The sequence below is a fragment of the Manduca sexta genome, chromosome 17 (genome assembly GCF_014839805.1).
Source record: "Manduca sexta isolate Smith_Timp_Sample1 chromosome 17, JHU_Msex_v1.0, whole genome shotgun sequence".
NCBI classification, from domain to species: domain Eukaryota; kingdom Metazoa; phylum Arthropoda; class Insecta; order Lepidoptera; family Sphingidae; genus Manduca; species Manduca sexta.
Genome location: NC_051131.1, coordinates 15,120,384 through 15,142,508, shown reverse-complemented (window position 1 = coordinate 15,142,508; position 22,125 = coordinate 15,120,384). Strand labels below are relative to the sequence as shown.

Sequence of the window (22,125 nt, the reverse complement as noted above, 5' to 3'; positions counted from 1 at the left end):
TCTACAGGACTATTTTCGCGTTTATGTCAAACTAACTACTGTTTAACAATCGATTCTACTCACAATAAATCGATATATTGAAGACTTGAAATGTCATCAAAAGAATGCTTCAGTGTTAAAAAGATTACATCAATTACAGCCTATACATTGAATATACTTTATTGATAATTAATGGAGTAGGCAACGCTGAATAGTCCTGTGCGGTGCCAAAGAGCACTAGATGCCTCATAATAGTTAACTGACTGACATAATTATTAAGTATCATCTACAACAACTGTTGAACGCTGCCGTAACAATATTATCGTCAGGAATGTGAAATGGTGGGTCAGTATCGATTCTTTATCGGATTCTATTTGTACGAATAATCGATTTAAGACCATGTTTGTCGCAAGAAACGTGAAGAATTCGAAGATAAATGGTTGGTAATGCATGTAGCATTTTTATAATAATGTACTAATTAATCTTCAAAATGAAGGCTTAGTTACGCGAAAGCAATGGTACGCCAGTTATAACGGGGTTTTAGAGATGTGGCTCAATGTCGATAGTCGATACGACGGCCACCGTTTCCCATCCCTAACACTAGGTACACGTAATGACGTATTAATTCGAAATAAACATACATAACGTTTAGATAATACGGTAAAGATAAAAAACTGATTTTCGAAATGGTTATTTCGTTTTCTTATCTCGTTTTATAGGAATGAATAGTGAATTGTTTTAATCGGTTATTTGTTACACACGAACACATTGTGCAAAAATAATACGTAAACTAATGTTAGTGGAATCGCATGAACGCAGTTTTAGTTTCAAATAACGTGCCAATATGGAAAACAATACAATTTATAAACAATTATTTACAAACCATAGAACAGAAATCGTGCTAATAAAATAGCAGTGATTATGGAGAAATGTTTACTTAAAACTTAATTATGTTTACCATTATATTATGAAACATATTTTGCTTTTCGTCAAAATATATTCTTTTAAATTTTATGATACAGACATGACATTACGAATATTTTCGATTTCAAAATAATTCTATTATTGTAAATAATTGTTTATAGATTGCTAAAACGAATAAAAGTGCCAAATATGTTTATATAAATTTAAAATTCAAGAATTCTGGTCTACCTACACTTGACGAAATCCATTTGACGTTCAAACAGGCTTGTAAATTAAGTATGTCTACACACTGAAGTGTAACACTAATGAAACAAATATTTAATGATCTCTCTCTCCCCAGTCGGTCCCTCATTACTAAGGATCGTGACTCTCAATTATCTTCGCAGTGATATCTCTCCATCGGCTTCGGTCTTCTTCCTGATGAAATGCTGTATTAATGGAGACATTCAAAGCGCTGGAAACCTGGCCTATCCATCGTGTGGTGTTTCCTCGTGGTCTCTTCCCTTCCAACTTTACAACCATGAGCATCTTTTCGAGGTTGTCTGGTTCTCGTCTGGCGATATGTTCAAAATACTTTAAGGTTCTGTAAACAGGTTGCATTTACTGATAAAATACTATTTTTACCCATTCTCTCCTAATGTACAGCTGATACAGCGGACATATATTGGAACCTTGCATAGAGTATGGTCTTGCATTGTTTGCATGAAACACGAACATAATCGACCATTAGGAGACATCCCTCTGGACTCGCCTAGTGTGTGACTTTTATAATTGTCATTATGTTATTGAGCCTCGGTTTACTTTTAATCAAGTCTCGCCTTGATTTATAACAACAGTACCCTGAGCGTATTTATCAAAATATTTGCGCCTTAAGCCAAAGCAATATCGACTTTATGCACAAAGTTGATGTTTGATTGGTTATAGACGCAAATATTGGTTCAAAATATGCCAAGTGTGCCTATAAGCCTGTACGTCAAATGCTGGTCGAGTGTAGGTCCAAGGTCGTCCCCGAGCGCCGACAGCCGCTAGCCGGACGTGGTGCAGTACCGGATTACGTTCATAAACACAGCATACCTAAAACTTCACTGCCACTAATTTAAAAATAAAAATATTGGAAACCAACTGTGGTTTTGATTTCACGCCCAATAAATAGAGGTATATTGGTAATTTGATTGATCAAGGTATATTCTTTGTGCAGTATTTCAAATAAATAGATCAGTGAAAAAGGTGGGGCACTCCTCCAGTCCAGTCCACTTTGTATATAAATATAGATAAAACACCACAGTAACGTCTAACAGAAGACAAAAAGACTGGTAAAGCTGAAAGTTATTTTTATTGCTTTGAATGACGAGACAAGCTTGCCTTTCGCCAGATGGTAAGCGATACGACCACTCAAAAGCAGTAGAAACACCATCCAACACCTTGAATTACAAAGTATTGTTTGGTATTCAACTACGCTCGCCATCGTGAGATATAAGATGTTAGGTCTTATTATGTCCAATAGTTACACTAGCTACAATGTGCTTCTTCAAACCTGAACACAACAGTGACTACACACTGCTGCTTGGCGGCAGAAATAGATATTACGATGGTACCTACCCAGGCGGACTTCCCCACATATGAGAAACGTGCCACCAGTAAATGAAATCAAGATGAAAAGCAATGGATACAAACTGTACACCTGTAATTCTATTCCAACTGTCATTACCATAGCATACACAAATTTTGTGTTTCACAAACTTTTGTCTCGATACAAGAATCAATCCTGCAGACGCTATTGTCATGTGGAATAGTCACTACATAAACCTATAGGTATAGGTTCGATGCCTAGCTTCTGTCATACCGCTGGCTCACTATAACGAGGTTCTTACTTCTTTGTTATATTCGTGAAAATTTAATTATATATATCAAATGATTCTAAATCTTTTTACTGGACATTTCCAATAATCCCGAAATATAAATAAAGAGGGTCCCATGACTTATTGTCTTTTCTAATTTTTACCAAAATGAAAACTTTCTCATTTTTGTAACATAAGTAAATATTAACATAGGTAAAAGTGAGCCAGGGATATTTCCCCACTGTGTATATGAAAGTGTATATCAAAGAGAAGGTGTATATCGAAAGTTGGATTATTGTTTAGGGTAAGCAAAAACTAGACATAAACAAAACTCAATACAATCCCGCTTTTGACGCTGCTATCAACCATGATGGTATTGAACTCCGACCTTCATGATCACAACCTATCTATTCCACAATAGACAAAATAGTGTAGAAACAACGGGTAAAGACCTTGAATGTAATCTTACACGGAATTCGAGTGTTCTAATAGGGAGCAAACTACACTCAATGAGTTTATAAAAAAACATGACCAAAATCAACCTTTATCCCCAAAGATGTAAGTAAAGCTGCTACCAGGGCATCCGCTTTTCGCCTGTGTGTTCCATCCCATGATGTGATCAGAGGCGAGCCTATCGCCATAAATTTGCGACTCCAGGCTAATAATGACAAAAAAAATTACAAAAACAACGATAATATACTGGACTACATCAATAATGTAGATAAAGTACCCACGCCTGGCGACACCTATGTTTATTGAAAACCATTTATAGTAAGTATACTATTTTGATTTTCTATTGAAAATAAAACCTAAAACCACCAGCGGCTTCTTTGAATACATTTTCACTAGCGACTTTATGTCATATGTAAATGAAAGAATAAAAACATATTGTATTCGTTTTTTCGACCGTCACATATGACTCTTTATACGTTCACAATTCCACCGCGATTTTATAACTTTATTCCGTAAACCCTCTGAACCTTTTCAAGTCGTAGGCAAAACTAAACACAGCAAACAAGCACACTTGTAAAGAGCAAGAGATGCAAACCATCTCGTTACGGCCACTTGAGACTATTCACTTTTCAGGAAAACATTCAGGATTCTAAATAAAATAAGTCGGACTAAAACTTCATGAATGAAAATAGCACACTTGAAACTGAAACTTTAGGACTTGCACTGCATCTCAAATTCTCAGTAGATAATGTTTTTTATGTCTTAACTTGGGCTCATCAGTTGAAATTATAAATTGTATAGATTCAGGTTTGATTTTTTGTCAGGTTATTAAAATGTGTGTGAGTTTTTATTTCAAAAATATATTTATGTTGATTTAAATTTTACTAACTGCAATAAAATTTACAAATAAGCCGTAAAAGTAAAAGTATCAGCGATGCGTTGGAAATCTGTAGAAATAAACTAGTTTATAAGTTTTCTAAAACATCCAGAAATAAACTTCCAATATTATATAAAACATGGTGAATGAGAAAAATAATTAATTCCAAAGGAGAATGCCCATTTTTGTATGAGAGTTGGGCTACGCTTGCGTCTGTACAAAACCTTCACTAAACTATAGGGAATATATCCTAATTTTTATACAAATTGAAAACAATTGGATATTCGATGGGAGTTCGGAGTAATCAGAATTTTTATAGCGCGGTTATTTCGAGGTTAAGTATGGACTGCAATAATGTAAGGTAGAAAGTACTGTTACGTGCCGCTAACCTAGCCGATGACATCGGGCGTTTCCGGAAGTATTCGGCTGCGCGGCGCAGGCTGGCAGAAGAGAAGATATGTCACGCGGCGACTATTCTATTATTATTCTCTCTGGCTGGACGTTGTCAAAAGAATGTCTAAAATTGTATTCTGTAATTATTTTGCTAATATAATGTTTACTGTAAAAAGAGCGTTTTACATTCAGAAGTGGGATTATACAAATGATAATTTGAAGTTACATTGAATTCGAATGTGAAGAGAACTATCGGAATAAATCTGTGATGAATCATTGAATGCCAAAATTAAAATTACCAGATTCTCAGATTTTTAGTTACCATGGCAACGTCTACGTCTGTTGAAGTAAATATGTTGGGAATGCATATGGAATTGATGTCTGCACATTACTACGATTCACGACATTCATAAGAAAAACTTCGTTATGCCTGCTGCTTGGCTCACTGAAGAGGCTGTTTTTTTAGAAACTAAATCATTGGAGACAGGAATGATTGGAGTCATGTGTAGTCAAATCGGTGGCGCAACACTTCAGGCTGACAATGCGAACGTGCGTAACTGTTTAATTTATTTAATCTGATCTGTCTGTGGCCGTGAGCCTTTTGATCATATTCTGTCTGTAGCCATGACCATTCTGATCATATTCTGTCTGTAGTCATGAGCCTTTTGATCATATTCTGTCTGTAGTCATGAGCATTCTGATCATATTTTGTCTGTAATCATGAGCATTCTGATCATATTCTGTCTGTAGCCATGAGCATTCTGATCATATTCTGTGTGTGACCATGAACATATTCTGTCATTCATTGTCTGTGATCATATTCCAGGGGTATGTCACTCTCAAACAGTCACTCTATTTGTTTTTGGTCTAACCTCAAATTAATTTTGTTGTAAGATACTTTCAGTTAGATGACACTGGAAATAAGTTTTCAAAACACTAATCATGCCTTTTATCCCTATTTATAAAATAATTATGTACGTAATTAAATTAGATAAGTAAAAACATAAAAACAAATGTCAGAGGCTATTTTAATTAGTTAAAAAATATGCATTAATGAAAATTCCGAACGAAATACGATAAAAAATTGACTGACACAATGACAGAGATTGTGGCAAGTCGTCTGACACAATTTCAAACGAGTTGCCACAATATCTGATGATTGTTATTAAATGGTAAAATATTAAAGTTCTCTTTTGTTGTAATATGACAACTGAATCTTAATTTAATTTTTCCATTTTATTAATACAATTATAAACAAAACAACGCATACTTTTTAAATTTTATTCTAGTTTCCAATAAATTACATACCTATTTTCTCATAAGCATGTTAAAATATTTATTGCATTAAGTGGCAATATCGCCTTGTTTCCGTAATTTGAATTCCGGTTGAAAATTTTCAAATTTCCCATTGCAGTTTGTTTGCGATAAGTTCGATTACGATTTCCTAAATAATTAAAGAACTTTGCTTATTCAAACGGACCACCGCTGCCTTCTTACTAATTCACCCCGGGCTTTGTTATTTGTTTTGCACGCGATAAGGAACTGATAAAATATTTGGACAAAATGTCTCATGTTATCTTGGTTGTGCGATTGATGGTAAATGACATTTATATTTTTATAAAAATAATATCGATAGTACTCATTAAAATCGTACATAATATTTACTTAGTCACCGCGATGGCGAAATCTGCTCATTTAAATAGTCTTTTTTAAAATACGTGTGGGAATCTGCATACCTTAAAATTATGCGATATTCATTTTTGATTTTAAACTATGAAAAATCTGTTGGTAGACAAGATTGTCGTTATTACGTCATCTTGGTTTAATTTACTTATTTTAGTTTGACTATTGAATAAACAAATATCAGAGCTGTATCTCTAATGGACTAATTCCTTGCATTTGTATTGTGTTATAAATACATGGCATCATTTATTATTTATTATATTTTAATAAATTATTGTATTATTTTTCAGGACCATTACATTATGTCCCTAAAGCAACTAGTTATAGATGGAAATCCTGGCAGGACAAAAGGTTTCAAGTTTGAATTAAAGTTCTCGATAAAACTCTTAACAGAGGACAAGAATATACATAAAAAACTTGCGGTACACATATACATAAGCACTTTGAGAGCTGTTATAAATTATATATTGGTGCTTTATGTAGAACTACATTTCCCACTTTGAATCTAGGTAAGATGTTTTCCACATGTTGCGCCAAGAAATTTACAGGTTGAACTGATTCAAATACTTATATATTATATATCTCCTTAAAAGTGCTTAGACTAGATGTTGTACCCTAGATATATCACACTGACGGCATACGATATATCACACTGATATATCAAATGCATAATGAATTTGCTGTAAATTCGCGGCGGGCGTGCAGCGAACAAGCCGTGGGTGCGTAGCGTTCACGCAGCGGGCTCACAGTTGGCTACGCATTTTGGACAGTTAGTAATAGAGTGAATTCAGATGAGGAAACATTTCTATTAGCTTTGTTAATTGGAAAAAGTAACTAAAAAAAGGGATATTGCCGTGGTTACATGACACCGTATTAAAAAAGTATGTAAGTTGGGACTAAAAGTACAGGCGACAGCACAACAGCAGCCTGAGTGCTTACTAATATAATTTTATTTAATTTTTTTATAATGTGTGTATAATATATGTGTGCTAAGCGAATTTGGCACACGGACAAAGTTGCAATAATATAAGATAGGCTGGGTGCTTTTATCCCCTGGATAGTATTTTAATTGTGAATCTGAATATAAAATAGACAGTGCTATGCATCGATACTGTTATTTAGGCATTTTTCTAGCGGGAAGGGCTTTTAACGTGCGTGACACTACGAGAAAATCTTCTCTAAAGATCTCGGCTTTCACTTTTCTGTCCGTTCATGTCTCTCATATCGAATTATGTTACAGAACATTATACACCGGATATTCATTTCATGAAAACATGGATTTAATGGCCGAAAGAAGCACATATCTCACCGGTAATGCTATATACATATATTACTTAAAGTTGTGAAAATGTTTACTTAAACTTTTTAAAATTTAGGATGTTAATTTTGACAAATCACACTAATGATGAGGCTAAGGTATAATCGTTATTGAACGTATTCGATTATCGATTACCATTTTTATAAAACTTGATATCGATAGTTGCATAATTATTTGGTATGTTCAGATGATATAAATATTTTTTATTGAATTATCTATGTATTATTGGTAAGCCATTTTCATTTATGTTTTTTTAAACCCTACACCACTTGCAGTTATCATTGTGTTAACTATTTAAAATCGTGAAAACATGAGATATATTAATTATAGATTTTTTACCAATAAATGTGATAAATTACAAACAACTCGAATATTTGCAAAAATAATATAATTAAATCTAAATGCAAATTTTTATATTATCGATTTATTTTATTTCAATGGCGATTTGCGATAGTCCGTGATTGTTCATTATGATAATGAGTGGTACTTCAAAATAAAATATGATATTACCTGTAGTAAATTTTACCGAAAAAAAATACGAAACTTCATGTGAAGGAGCTGTCAAAATTACCATCCTATATTTGATAACGTATAGTTACTAATTAGAATTGGGTAGGACATGACATGAAAAAGAGTATGTAATAGTAACCTCATTTTAACATTGAGCCGGTACAATGTCCTACTTCAAATTAGGCGAAGCGTACTGAGGCGAGGCGCTTTAATGTGCGCCTTACAGTATTTTGTAATCATAACACTCAAAATACTTTCCTCTGACTCGCGACTCGAAACGCAGTACCATAATATTCATTGTAAAATAACGTCCTATTGTAATTGTCTACCTCTCTGTCCTCGTCCTATAGTTAACCACGGAGAATGAGTAACGCGACTGCCGCGACATAAAGTTTAAAGTAGTACAATATATAATTTTGAGCCACTCTTCCTTTTTGACGTTATGTACGGGACAAATGTACCGCTTCTTATATGTCCTACTCAACAAGTTACTTTTCCTTGCTCGAACAGTAATATTCATTAATGTTTTATTTTTCAGATATTACTAAAGTATTTTCGGACCATATCTACTGCCTTACAAGTAGGTCCCGAAGACACGCGGTATACAATACTCAAATTGGTTTATTCCAAAAATATAAAACATTTACGAAAGCGAAGGGAAGACGATTTTCACCAGAGGAAAAAAAATTGTCATTGTCTTTATTAAAAAAAAACGTCCTAAATGTTACAAACTTTTATGCAAGTATTTTACTCTACCATCATCAAGAACTGTAAAACGAGTACTAAGCCAAATTAATATAATCGCAGGAATAAATCCTATAATTTTCCACTTGCTCTGGTCTTTTTGTCTGTGTCATATGATCCATACAAAGATACAAGAGTTTGCTTCACATTAAAAATGCTCTTTTTCTAACTACGCTTTGGTTTTATAATAAAAGGCATAAAAAAAATATTTTAATCAGCCAATAGCATATTATTTCACAAATGGACTTAATAAGATAGAGCTAAAAATATTAATACGAACTGTCTTGGAAGATGCCATTGATGCTGGGCTTAACGTAATCAACACAACATGCGACCAGGCACCCGTTAATGTCGGTCCCATAACAGAGTTGGTTAAAGAAAGATGTAACTAAAGCTGTATATTTACGGAAAGGAAAATACTGGTAACATGACATCATACGCGTTAAAGGACAAGTAACAACCCCGTTTATGAGCTGTTGCGGCTGAACATTTAACGGCAAGAGCAGAATTCCAGCAGAATGTCGTCAGTTAGTACATTTCACACTTTTACTTAACAATTTATTTAATTCATTGAACGGGTGTAGCGATTTTTATTTATTGTAAACTAGCTTTTGCCCGCGGCTCCGCCCGCGTGATATAGTTTTCGTTTAAATCTCTCAAAAGTTATAAAGTTCCCCCTTTTTGCTACAGTTTTCATTACTGCTCCGCTCCTTTTGATCATAGCGTGATGATATATAACCTATAGTCACAACGTAGTAGTAGTGATACACAACCTTGAAAATTCCTCTAGAGAATTTTCCAGGTTTGTAGGTTTCCTCACGATGTTTTCCTTCACCGTTGAAGCAAGCGATAATTCACAAAGAATATACACATAATATTTTTAGAGAAGTCAGAGGTGTGTGCCTTTGGATTTGAACCTGCGGACATTCGTCTTGGCAGTCCGTTCCACAATCAACTAGGCCAACGCCGCTTTTTTGTTCACGTATTGTTTATTATTATTTATACAGATATTTTTTTATCTTTCACGTTCATATTTAAATGGTAAAAGGTGCTGCCCTTGCTGTCCCATCTTAAAAATAGAATATGTATCTACAAAAATGATTAGCAGTCTCATAAGATTGATTTCTTGTGACTACAGTGTTTACGATCCCTTACTAAAAGATCCTTTAAAATTACCATAAGGGCAAACGACTTTGATTTGAGTTTAAAATAGATAAATTATCAAGTCCAAGTGTGATTCTTTTTACTGATGTATCCTTCATGGACAACAGCTTCAGCGTAAAATTAACATTTCAAAATGTTAACGTGCCTTAAACAAAAATACCATTTCTTAATTTTTCTACTCTGAGTACGATTATGTATTTGTATTTATATCTTCTGTGTCGCCTAATAATATTGCATCGTTCAGAAAATATTCAATCGTTCCTGCGTCGACCTGCTTGCTTTAGTTGATGTTTTGTTAATGTAACCGGTACGTACATTTCTGCAGCAATTCGCATTACTTCCTTTATATTTTATGTAACAATTATCATTTTGTATACGACTTATTTATGATTTCGTTATTTGATCATAATGCTCATTTTGTGTTTATTGTATGTTGTAATTTAACCACCACGTAACCCATAATTAATAGTTAAGTGATGGCAATTTAAAGATAATATCATGTACACAAGTGCGAAATTATTTTGCTTTTATCGCGTAAATTGTTCGAATCTCTCCTTTTTTTTAGTACATACTCTATTTAGATCATATACCCACTGTTATGGTATATATCTAATATGTATTGGCAATTTGTATCGCATTCGCATTTCGCTGTTGATTACTACCTGGTTTCATAGACCTGTTTTAAATCAGTTCTTATTATAATTATTTAATCTTTCTTATTTAACAAATTGTTAAATTAATCTGTTTGATATCTACATAAAATATTTTTTTATATTATTATCATAAGTAAAACAACCTTCGCATGACGAAGAAAGTATATTTTAATGAATGCTAATCTTTATAGTTCCTTTTTCTATGGATAGGTATAATGATCATTGTAAACTTGATGTTAATTTCTTTTCCAGTGAACATTTTCAATTTTTAAAAGTAGCGTGACTTATTTGTGAAATAATTTTGTTTGGCTTAGAATAAGTTTGTTCTTGTTAATATTAGTTTCACTTGTTTGTGTAGAAAGATAATGCTAGAATCCGAATTTCCTTTTGATGAAGACAAAGATAAATAATATGGCTATCTAGTATGTTTCAGAGTTAATTGCTGTTCTAGATTTGTAAATTTTTATGTATTTCTATATTGAATCGTATATTATTAGGCAATTTTTATAAAAATAATAAATTCTCTTTTATTTGAACATTGATACTTGATATTTATTTGATGATACATTAAAATGATTATCGAAATACAAAAGAATTCATATATTTTTATAAAGTTAAATCAATTGTTATAAAAATATAGTTTGACAATTGAGAATGTTTTAGCATATTATAAATATCAATGTTAATTATTATTCGTCACAGTATGTATTTTTAGACATAAAATAATTTTAAGTATATTTTATTATTTAGTATTTCGGAATTTTACAGTGTATTACAGTTTATTTTAAAGTAGTATCGTTTACTTTTCCATTGAATATAATTAATAACTAAGATCAAGTTATCAGCGCTTACATAGCTTAATAGAGGTGTAATACTTTGTAAATCTAATATTGAATGTGAATATCATTAGTACTTACTATAAGCATTTTGTACACAAAATGTTATAGCAAAAATAAAATAAAAATAATATTTTCAATATGATGTTTGTCTGATTAACGATCTTATTCTTAGATCTTATTACTATCGAATTATTATGTATTGATAATGATAGAAGTACACTGTAAATAAGATGTCAGAAATATTATACTACGACGGCATAGCAAATGCAGATCTGCTTCTAAGTATTTTAATACTTGGATTGCCGTCTTCTGCACTTTTAAAACCGTTTGCAAAATAATAAAACACAATAAACCTGAATCGTGAAACGCAACGAAAATCGCGAACGCCCTCTACCTCACAAGTATGAAGCAGCCGTAATGTCGATTGGCACAAAAACCCAACGAGTAGGCTCTCTATTTCCATATATATTATAATTCTCTTTGTCATATTCTGTCTGTAGACATGAGCATTCTGATTTGTGTTGCTGGGCCCTATTTGTTTAAAATATAGGTACCCAATTCAGTTCTACTTTCTCAAATTTATTTTTGTGAATACCTTACGGTATTCACTTTGCAGGATGGCCGATGTTACGTGCCGCTAACCTAGCCGATGACATCGGGCGTTTCCGGAAGTATTCGGCTGCGCGGGCAGGCTGGCAGAAGAGAAGATATGTCACGCGGCGACTATTCTATTATTATTCTCTCTGGCTGGACGTTGTCAAAAGAATGTCTAAAATTGTATTCTGTAATTATTTTGCTAATATAATGTTTACTGTAAAAAGAGCGTTTTACAGTACCTTACGTGCCTAATTAAGTTCAATATTGCAGTACCTACTTGTTATTGCTATAAGCGATTATTGGACGATCTTTTCACCTAGCTTTAATTGCCCTCATAAGAAACTGATAGGTACTAACATATCTGATAAGACGAAACTCCAATAAAACTTCTAAGATAGTATTGCGGAATATTAGTTTTTTCACGGAGCATACATATGTTACCGGACCTTTTGTGTATATGTTTTTCTGACTTACGATTTATTCTATTACATGGATTACCTAATCTTTATTTCCACCTACCATTATCTCACTCCAATATGGCGTCAACACATATTGTAGAATAGATTCAGCTTAGTTTTTTGACCAGCCGTATGCCTGACGCCAACCCTCTTTGGAGGATTCCGATCCCAGGCAACTCATGTTAGAAACACCGAGATAAAATATTGCTTGGCCTGGAAATCGAACCCAGGAACTCACTTCACAGCCTGATTAGGCTAATAGTTAATTATCATAGGGAAAGAAAAATAAAACCAGAAATCGAAATCCGATGCATATTTTTATATAGATGTATATTTTTAATAGAAGTTTATATTCTTGGCATCCCAAAATAAAAAGAATTTGATATAGCTGCAGCACGTTTATATATATACTGCTGAAGTGAGTGAATGACTTCTTGCAGCGCTGGTCGGGTCATGACATGTTGTTGTCTGTGAACCTCTCTATTAGCTTTGTTGTAGAGAAAGTAGCACGCAGCACAAACTCATTCCAGCCTTGAAACCTAAAATATAATGTAGAAGTTGAGTAAACATGTTCAGATTATTTTATTGTTAAACTGTTTTTTTTTTTAACTTTGGCAAGATTTTTCCCACATTGTGGGTATATTAATAATAATCTACATAACTTACAAGCTGGACAGCTCGTTCAAGAAATATTCTTGTTGCTAGGGCACCGCAAAGGTGCAGTTAATACACCGCCGGGATATGCCGTTTCGATTAACTGTCCTGGGTTTAGGCTCTAGACGACATTGTGTTGCTAACTAAAAGCCTTCCGTCTCAAAGGTCGAAACACACACTATACACGTTGTTTTTTAACAGAGGATTTTTCGACTCAACATTAAAATGCATAAGAAAAACACTCCGATCTTGAGTAAGATAAAATATATTAAAATATTTTAATGATTTAACATTCAAACATATCTGAAGTGTCAAAATGTCATTAATTTCAGTTGCCAGTGTAATAAATATCTGTACCCATATATTCATTAATTAAAAATAAAGTCCAGACATGTTTTAGCTGACTTTTGTATTTCTGTCAATGCAAGTACAAGTCGCCATATGTTTGTTTTTGGAACGATTAATATTTTCTCTTTTTTTACCGGGTATTTGGAGTTTAGTCATAATTATTAAGTAAAATATATAATTTTATAACAATATATTTGAGATGAATAATATATTTAATACATATATTTTAGATTCAAGTACAGGCATATTTATTGTACATAATATTTACTTTTTTATTCCCTTTAAAAAGGGAATTTGTTATGAATTGGTATCGATTCGCCATATTGGAAGTAAATTATCCGGTGTTTCATTTGTAACAATGAAACAACTTTTTCATATCTTTTAAACCCCTATTCGCTTACAACTGAAATAAATACAAAGGAAGTAATAATTAAAATGATAATTTTTCGTGGATATTTGGTTAAGACGCATGACTGACGCAAAAATAGCCTTGTTTTGGGCATTGTCCTTTAGCATCCCAAAGAGAGTTTTCCAATCTCTGCATTCCCGAAAGGATATCTCTAATCAAATACTTGTCACAAACGCAATCTCGGTTTGAATCGTTAATGCCCGATGCACTTCGCTCGTTCCTCTAAGGGGTAGGTATAGCTAACACTTTTAATGGGCTAATAAAATAACTTAATATTCAGAGGCACGTCTCTCGAACTAGTTGGAAATTCATTTCATAGTTCAAAATGACGTGTGGTTTTAGTCTCGTGAGGGCACTCTCATCGATAATCCGCCCACTATTTTACACACATACTCACGCCTTTATCCCCAATAGGTTAGGCAGAGTCATATCCTTACCCACCCATATTTCGCCGAGCTTATATCCGCCCCGTTATTTGATAGAGCACAATATTACCGCCACTTGTAGACGGTGTAATAACTAGGCATTAAGGGGTTAATTTTCCAAAACACATTGTTATCGTTCACCTCCAATAAAATGCAACCTGATTAAGCAATTTTCTTTTTTTATTCCCTCTGCATCTAATGGTCACTGTCCCAATAGAGTTCACTGACAAAGGATTACCCCTTGCTACTCGACATAATTTTGCCAGGTTATTAAGAATCTGCACGAAGATGCCAGTCGATGCTAATCTGATACAATTTAGCACATTGGCAAATAGACACACACCTCTGTATTTTCTAACATTATGTGTGTATTCTTTGTGAATTATCACTTGCTTTAACGGTGAAGGATAGCATCGTGAGAAAACCTGCATACCTGAGAGGTCCAGCCGCACTAGGCCAGCATGGTGGACTAAGGCCTAATTCCTCTCAGTAGTAGAGGAGGCCCATGCCCAGCAGTAGGACTGTATATATAATACAGGGCTGATATTATTTTTTAAATATACTATAATATTTACTCAAATCAACCAATAATCATTTTGTTAATCCGGGTATACACAGGCTGATCCCGGAACGTTATATACTTACGTGGACCACAGTGGCGTGTTTAAGTACCTACCTACCAAATTGCTGAGTAAAATCGATGATCGAATTATTCGATCATTTTAATGTATTTATACATCTGTCACGACATTTATTTCCTCCGCATCAGCTTTATGTCCTATAAAATGTAAACAGAATTTAATTAACAATTTTCCAATTACTGCACTTGATTCAGTTCTGGGAAAACAAAATTCGCGGGCAAACAACGCGGATTCCCGTTCAATCTTATTAATTACCGCTGTAATTAAAATTATGGAATATGCAGATTGTGCAATATAGATTATATTTACTTTGTACAATCAATGTTATTGTTTGTGTATTTATTTAACATACCAACTCAACAGTGGCGAAGGCTGAAATTTTCCGAAAGGTAAACCAACATAACATATAGGCACTAATATGCATGAATGCTGTTTGCAAAACATTCTAATGCTAATTAGGTTTTACATAATTTTCGAAAGGGAAGCCAACAGGAATCGGATTATTCTCCACTGCAGCTCAAAATGGGTCTTACGGTAACTACGATTCAAATAAAATATCATACAACGAATGATATTACGTATCTTGACGGCAAAAGTGTTACACCAGTCTTACAGAATGTGCATTAGTGTACCACTGCAGCTGTTTCAAGCAAATACCTAATTTATCAAGATTCCAAATATAAAGTCGAGCAAAATCGCACCGGTTGGAAAAGCAGTATGCGCTTTGAAATTGTCTAAATTGTTCAAGATCCCAAAGCCGCCAGACCATACCCATTGCGACTGGCGAAACTTTCTGCCGATGGGAAGTATTTCGCAGTATTGATTAATAATATTTATACATAAAAGTCAGCATTGAGAATGAAGTAATATTTTTATAGGTAACTTTAGCATCTTCGGCACAAAATAGCAACTATGTTGTCAAGGTACATAATTAACACTACTTACTCTACACATTTTGATTCTGTTTTGATCAAAACTATACAAAACGTTCTCCAACATAATATGATGGTTGCTGTCTACTATCGAGTATAAAATATAGGAATCTGATAAATGAAAAGAAAAGCTTTTACCTCAGTGGTCTAGTTATATCACGATACGACTGAAGTCCTGGGACCTCAAGTTTGATCCCTGGGAGGGGCAAAGTGATATTAGATATTTCTACTCAACATCAGCCTGAAGTCTGAAATTTGTAACCAATTCGGCGACAGGCTCGCCCCCTATAACATTATGGGACGGAATACACACGACGAAACGTGGGTGTACCAGTTGCGCCTCTGCCCTACCTTTCGGAGATAGAACCAAAAAAAGTCAAAGAAAAGCCAAAACCACGTCATTTTTGTTTTATTAAAAGAAATCCAAAATCCTGACACAACTACACCCTTTAACAAGCTGTCCCTAAGGATGGGCGCAGGTTTGTGCGCGAACTAGTGCTCGCTTCTCCGCCGTGATCATCTTATCCAGGACGTCCTGCATCTCATTCCAGGGCTCGTACCGCTGGTGAATTATCATCAGCTTGTGGATCGTCGGGTTCCGAAGGTCCATAGTTCGGGAAATGTTTTCGCGACTGCGCGATGTGAACACTACGTCTACCTGTAAAGTGTTGAGAATGGGAATGAAAGTCTTTATATTAATCTGAAATAGTTGGTACATTGGTTTAATGATAGCGCAGGTCATGAGGTCTTGGATTCGATGTGTTCTGATCAACAAATAGGTTTTTCGTTCCGTAGACACATATAAATTATGCTAATATTTGTCAGATATGACTATAATATGCTTACTGTTGGATAGAAATACGATAGACCTAACCTCTTTTGTTACACTTCTAGCTGTTCATGATTACAAGTATAACATAAATGGAGTACAAATTTAAATTTCACCATTCTTCTCCTTTGACAATTGTTACAAGACACTATAAGATTTCCTCGCCGGTATTAGAGACACTATCACTAAACCAATAAGGCGATAATTCTCTTTCTGAATGACAGCATATTATGAAAATACCAACCTTGTTCCTACAAGCCCATAGAATAGCGCCGCACATTAATCCCAGACTAAACGCGGTGACCACAAACAGGGGTATTGTCTCCCAGTACTCTCTGATCACGTAGCCTAGCTGCAGCTTCTTGGGTATCGGTACATCGTACTGCGAGGGGGGGATGAGATCCATCCACCGTACCCCCACCGGCTGCGGCGCCTTCCGCACCAACACTGCTTGAGACCTCACGCGGGATGTGTTGCGCAGGAATTTTGATAACATTTTGTAATAAATATAAAAACGAAACGTCAAAATGATTTGCTAAAGGACGTTTTAATTCTTACATAGTATATTACTTACTCTATGGTATTATTAAATGCTGAGCGTAAGGATTTATTACGAATAATTTGATGAAGATACGTCTCAATACATTGCATGCATAGCATTGCATTAGTCTAAGTTGCTAATTACTTCTTAGAGTAGAAAGGAAAACCTTAAAAATTAATATAAGATAATCTAATAATATCGCAAAAATTGGTAACAGCGCTTAAAACCTTCAAAGTGCCATGACTCTGGCTGGGTCTCATTATTTCAAAAAATTAGGAACACATCGACAATTAACAATCAGATGAAATTCAAAAGTCAAGCGTAAAATTTAATTATAATAAAATAAAATTTAACAATTAAGAATAATTGAAATAATTTGGCAACATTTTTCAAATAAATTCAAATGAGAATATGGAAAATTCATATAATGGAAAACAGACTTTCTTGTGAAAAACTATATTGTAGAAAAGGTATTATTCATATAGGAACATCTTAATATTGTTCGACAAATTAGCTAACAGGAACTAATGATTGCAGAGCCACGAGAGACATACATTTCTCAAATCTCGCCAGAATTAATCCTATCTCTTTAACTGTACGTACTGGGTGGTGATTGCGAAAGGTGGCTAGTCAAATCGTATACAGCTATTTAATCACAGTATATATAGTGTTTGCTATATAATTAAGTACAAAATATATCGGTTACACTTCCACCAGCTAGTAATAGTGTAGTTGATGCTTCCATTATACAGTTGCATGTTGTACAGGCGCACGAGGTTTGAGGGTTTGTGATGACCCTGCGCACTCCTCGCCGTCGCATATCTCCGCGTACCAAGCGCAGGTGTCGTGTTATACGGAACTTCTTTCGGAGAGCGCTCGGTATGTACTTGTTTGATGCATTGCACATTTGGTTTAGCTGTCTGTGATGGATGAAGGCTTACCCGCTTTTCAATTGAAGTGTTGTCATCTCATCACACTTGGCCATTGAGATTGAGATTGTTCTTCTTTCATAGGCCAACGATAGTTTATAATTCATATGATATTACTATCGTATGATCACTTTCCATTAGCCGATATCCTTAGCCGTAGAGTGAATAATGAAATTGTGCTATAAAACTGCGATATAAATTGACTCTCACAACAAGTAATTAGTAAGCATATTGTTACAGGTAGCTCTTCACAGCCTGAAATTAAGATAAGTTCAAGTATAGCAGTCAATGTAACCGACTTGAAGCACAAGATAGTAGGTCTCGAGCACCAGCTCAACGAAGTAAGCCAGCACTGTCAGGACCTCGCCTGCCTGGAATCGCTATCTAAGAACAGTAGCTTGAGACCAGAACTTAAACCAAACGCAGAACCAAACAGATACCCTGACGCACCCTCTGCGAGAAGTACCAAAGAAGAAGTTACTAAACTCCTCTACAAGACATCAGAGAGCCATTACAAACAATCTGACGAGAGCGACTATGGTACAAAATTCCGCAGTGAATGCGACAGACAAACAAATGTTATGAACTCGTACAATTGTGATGCACCTGCCTCAAAAGCAAAAAATAAAAAGAGTAAATTATACAGCGAGTTGAATTACGATCAAAATTTATCAAAACGCAGAACTAAGTCGGTCTACGAAAATTTCGGTTCGTTTTACTCGACAAGCAGCTATCACTCTATTATAGATCCGAAAATGGCGTATGTACATAAAGGTGATGGTAATGAACGTCAAACCCGAAATCACAGACGTGACTATATCGAAATAGAACCTTTTCATCTGAAAGATAAAAAAATACGAAATCACGTTACAGATACTTACAAGGAAGAGAATCGGATTAGGAGCCGAAAGATCAAGCATAACCGTGAGTTAGACCAGGAATTTATAGCGGATATAATTAGGCGGCAATATAAACCCGTTAAGATGTTTGGCCGAAAAGAATCTGATTTAAGTCAGTTTTCGGCACCCGTATGCCGCGACCAAGACTATTTGATACCAGAAGATACACGAGGTACAGATCTGTGCTCCTGCTGTTATGAAGGCCGTCGAACTAGACCCAAGAAACATAAAGAACTCACTGACATGCGAAGTATTTGCGATACCAGACTTTACAGTTCTAAAAGACAACCGCGTTCTAAGCAACACAGAAGACTGGTTGAAGTTTACAATGATTCGGATCTTTACGACCTAGTTCCCGTAAAGGAGAAATCCAGTCCGAAATCAAGAAAAAAATTTGCTGAAGACAACTTGATGGCGTACAGCTACTACAAGGAAGTACCGCCATCTCCGCGAACACATAGGCCACGTCTGAACCTCAAGGCTCAGTATTTCGCAGAATTTGAGGACTTTTTGGCTCAAAAACGGCAAAACCGAAGAAATTCTCCCACAAGATCAAAAAGAAGTCCCAGAAGAAGTGCTGCTTTTGAATCTGATACGTCGGAAATGCCGGCAAACTTCAATCAGTTCAATCAAAAACAAAAATTTATACACTCGAATAGAATTCAAGTACAGACTCAAAATACCGGAACTGCGAGTAGTCTCCACTCTCCAAAGTATGGCAACGAAATAGTACCAGAGACTGCGTTGAATAAAACACAAGAAACTGATTTATCCATTGACAAAACTGATAAAGCTTTGAGTGAAATCAAGGATATATTACAAAGCTTTCTGTTAGAGATAAAGAAGGAAACAACGGCTTCACAATGCGATAAGTCAGATGTTACCAGTAAAGTAGCTGCTAATGATTTGAGTCATCCTCACAACAGCGCTAATGCAAAGGCGAATATGTTTCCCCAAAGTGGCCATAGTTTCAATTATACTGCGCCTTGTAACATGGCCCCCTGTATGCCTGCATTCCCGAATCCCTGCTGTTATCCCGTACTCCCCATATGTCCAATGAATCCCTTAAACTGCATGCAAAATGGATACACGGCTCCCACTCCCAGCTTCACATGTGCCACTTGTGCAAACAAAGACCCTCCTCAAGAAGAAAAACCATCAAAATCTGCCAATAATACCACTGAATTCTGCAATGCAGAAACTGAAGAGCTCATTAAAGAAATTTACAAATATGTTGCACAAAGTCCAAGGTTGAAAAGGCATAATCAACAATCTGATAGGAGAGAAAAGGATAAATTATTGACTTCTAGGAGTGTAGGTGGAAGTGCTAAAGGTTCTAGACGAGATGCAAATGTAGGAACACCTAAAATGAAATGCTATTCGAAGAGTTGTGAAGCTATTAGTACCAGATTAATATCTGATACATATTACAGCGGAACCAATGCAAGCTATTCAGATACACTTCTTGAAAAACTGAGCGTGGAAGCAACGCCTTCTGATTCAATATCGGAAACTGATTTTACTACTGAAAGTACCTCAGTCGAGAAAGTAAGTAATTTTTTTTCTTGCCAAAGAAAAATTAGTAAATACCTATCTGATTAATAATGGCATAGGTAAAATTCTTTCACACAAAATTTATCTTTCAAGAAAACATAAATGCACTTTAAAGCATAATTAACGTTGAAATATTAAACGTGGCATTACGATAGTGGAATAGTATAGTATGATTTTATTTGGCAGGTGCCCATTGGGGTCAAGTTGTGCCTGTATATTTTACTTTTCTGGCTTAATAGCTTGCTCTCGCTCATATTCCGATGTCAGTATTGATGCGTGGCCAGAAATAGTTTTTTGTAATCATTTTCTTCCGATAGTCTTAGGCCAGGGTATATATCATTGTGCATAATGTCGAACACTTGTTTCCGAAATGATTTCGGCACATAGCGTCATAGGCGTGTTTTGGTATTTTTATAATATATTGTCTCTCTCCGGATAATAGAGTTCTATAGTTTATCAATATAATTAAAGACATTTTATTTACAGGGTAAACAAAACAAATTCGCAAAAGTCCTTCGTTCATTTGGCCTCATGAAGAAGAAGAAGAAAGATGTCATAGAAGAGCTCAGTGAAAGCGAAAGTGCTATTGACGTCGAAATTAAACCTAAGCCACCCTTCAAACAGAAGATTACCAACTATATGATGCATGGACAGGAATACTATCATCCACCTCCAGTACCCCCTATGCACCACTATCACCCAGAGGAGTACCACGAGCATCGTCCCTACCTTCCCAGAGTGGCGGAATTTTCTCCTCATGAAGGAGAGCATACACAAAGAATGCATCCACATGTTCATAATCAAGTTCCATATCATCCTCCGCCTATGCCCTTAGCACCACCTTACTCCCAAGCATACGATAATTACAAGCAGCAAATGCAACAGAACGTACCTCTTTGCTTGAAAGAAATAGAAGTAAAAAGTATAGGGACGCAGAGCGAGCGGAAGATGTCATTCTTTAGGAAGATGAAGACCAAAATACAACCACCTGGACTGTCAGTGCGCAGTGAAGACATGCCTATAAAGAACTGTTCAACGCAAACACAGAACGCACAAAACAAGCCGCAACTACCTCAGATGAAACCAGGTTTGTTTAACTGGAAGAACTTGCAAAAACCGCCAACTAAGATGGACCCGATGGCATTTTCGTTCATGAAGCAAAAACAGTTAGCGGAAGGTGACTTCAAAATACGAGATGCGATGGTGAAAAAGTTATTTTACAAAAGGAATCCGTTTTCTCCGAGGAATCTCCTAGTGAGGACCATTCTAGGAAAAGACAAGTCGAGTTACGGCGACCCGCCGACCATGTATAGGCCTAGGATGTTCTTTTAAAGATTGTGATGGTAAAATGTGTTGTGTAAGGAAAAGTGATAAATTATTGTGCCGTATATTTTTGTGATATTGTCCATTTTTAAAATATATTGGGTTTTATTACTCACATTTTAAATAATTTTCATTTATACATAATATAATTAAAAATTCCTTAATGAAGATCTTTCCTGCGTTTTTTAGATTTCAGTCAAGTAAAATCTAG

At 35.1% G+C, this 22,125-nt stretch overlaps 2 protein-coding genes across 2 annotated transcripts; one reads left to right on the top strand and one right to left on the bottom strand.

Moving 5' to 3' along the window:
* Positions 1-16,231: 16,231 nt before the first annotated feature.
* LOC115450672 lies at positions 16,232-17,254 on the bottom strand. The gene is made up of 2 exons (XM_030178741.2): positions 16,913-17,254; positions 16,232-16,497 (listed from the first exon to the last, which is right to left on the bottom strand). The coding sequence occupies exons 1-2, from the start codon at positions 17,162-17,164 to the stop codon at positions 16,303-16,305; spliced, it is 447 nt and encodes a 148-aa protein (XP_030034601.1). The 5' UTR covers positions 17,165-17,254; the 3' UTR covers positions 16,232-16,302.
* A 213-nt stretch (positions 17,255-17,467) lies between these two features.
* Positions 17,468-22,031, top strand: LOC115450667. Its single transcript, XM_030178737.2, has 4 exons — positions 17,468-17,679; positions 17,977-18,088; positions 18,379-20,585; positions 21,078-22,031. The coding sequence occupies exons 2-4, from the start codon at positions 18,001-18,003 to the stop codon at positions 21,921-21,923; spliced, it is 3,141 nt and encodes a 1,046-aa protein (XP_030034597.1). The 5' UTR covers positions 17,468-17,679; positions 17,977-18,000; the 3' UTR covers positions 21,924-22,031.
* The last annotated feature ends 94 nt before the right edge of the window (positions 22,032-22,125 follow it).

Excerpts from the sequence above, each read along its gene's own strand:
- LOC115450667 (XM_030178737.2), top strand. The coding sequence starts at position 18,001 with ATGACCCTGCGCACTCCTCGCCGTCGCATATCTCCGCGTACCAAGCGC. Across the intron at positions 18,089-18,378 it reads CTTCTTTCGGAGAGCGCTCG|GTAGCTCTTCACAGCCTGAA; the intron begins GTATGTACTTGT and ends ATATTGTTACAG. Across the intron at positions 20,586-21,077 it reads AAAGTACCTCAGTCGAGAAA|GGTAAACAAAACAAATTCGC; the intron begins GTAAGTAATTTT and ends TTTTATTTACAG.
- LOC115450672 (XM_030178741.2), bottom strand. The coding sequence starts at position 17,164 with ATGTTATCAAAATTCCTGCGCAACACATCCCGCGTGAGGTCTCAAGCA. Across the intron at positions 16,498-16,912 it reads TATGGGCTTGTAGGAACAAG|GTAGACGTAGTGTTCACATC; the intron begins GTTGGTATTTTC and ends AACACTTTACAG.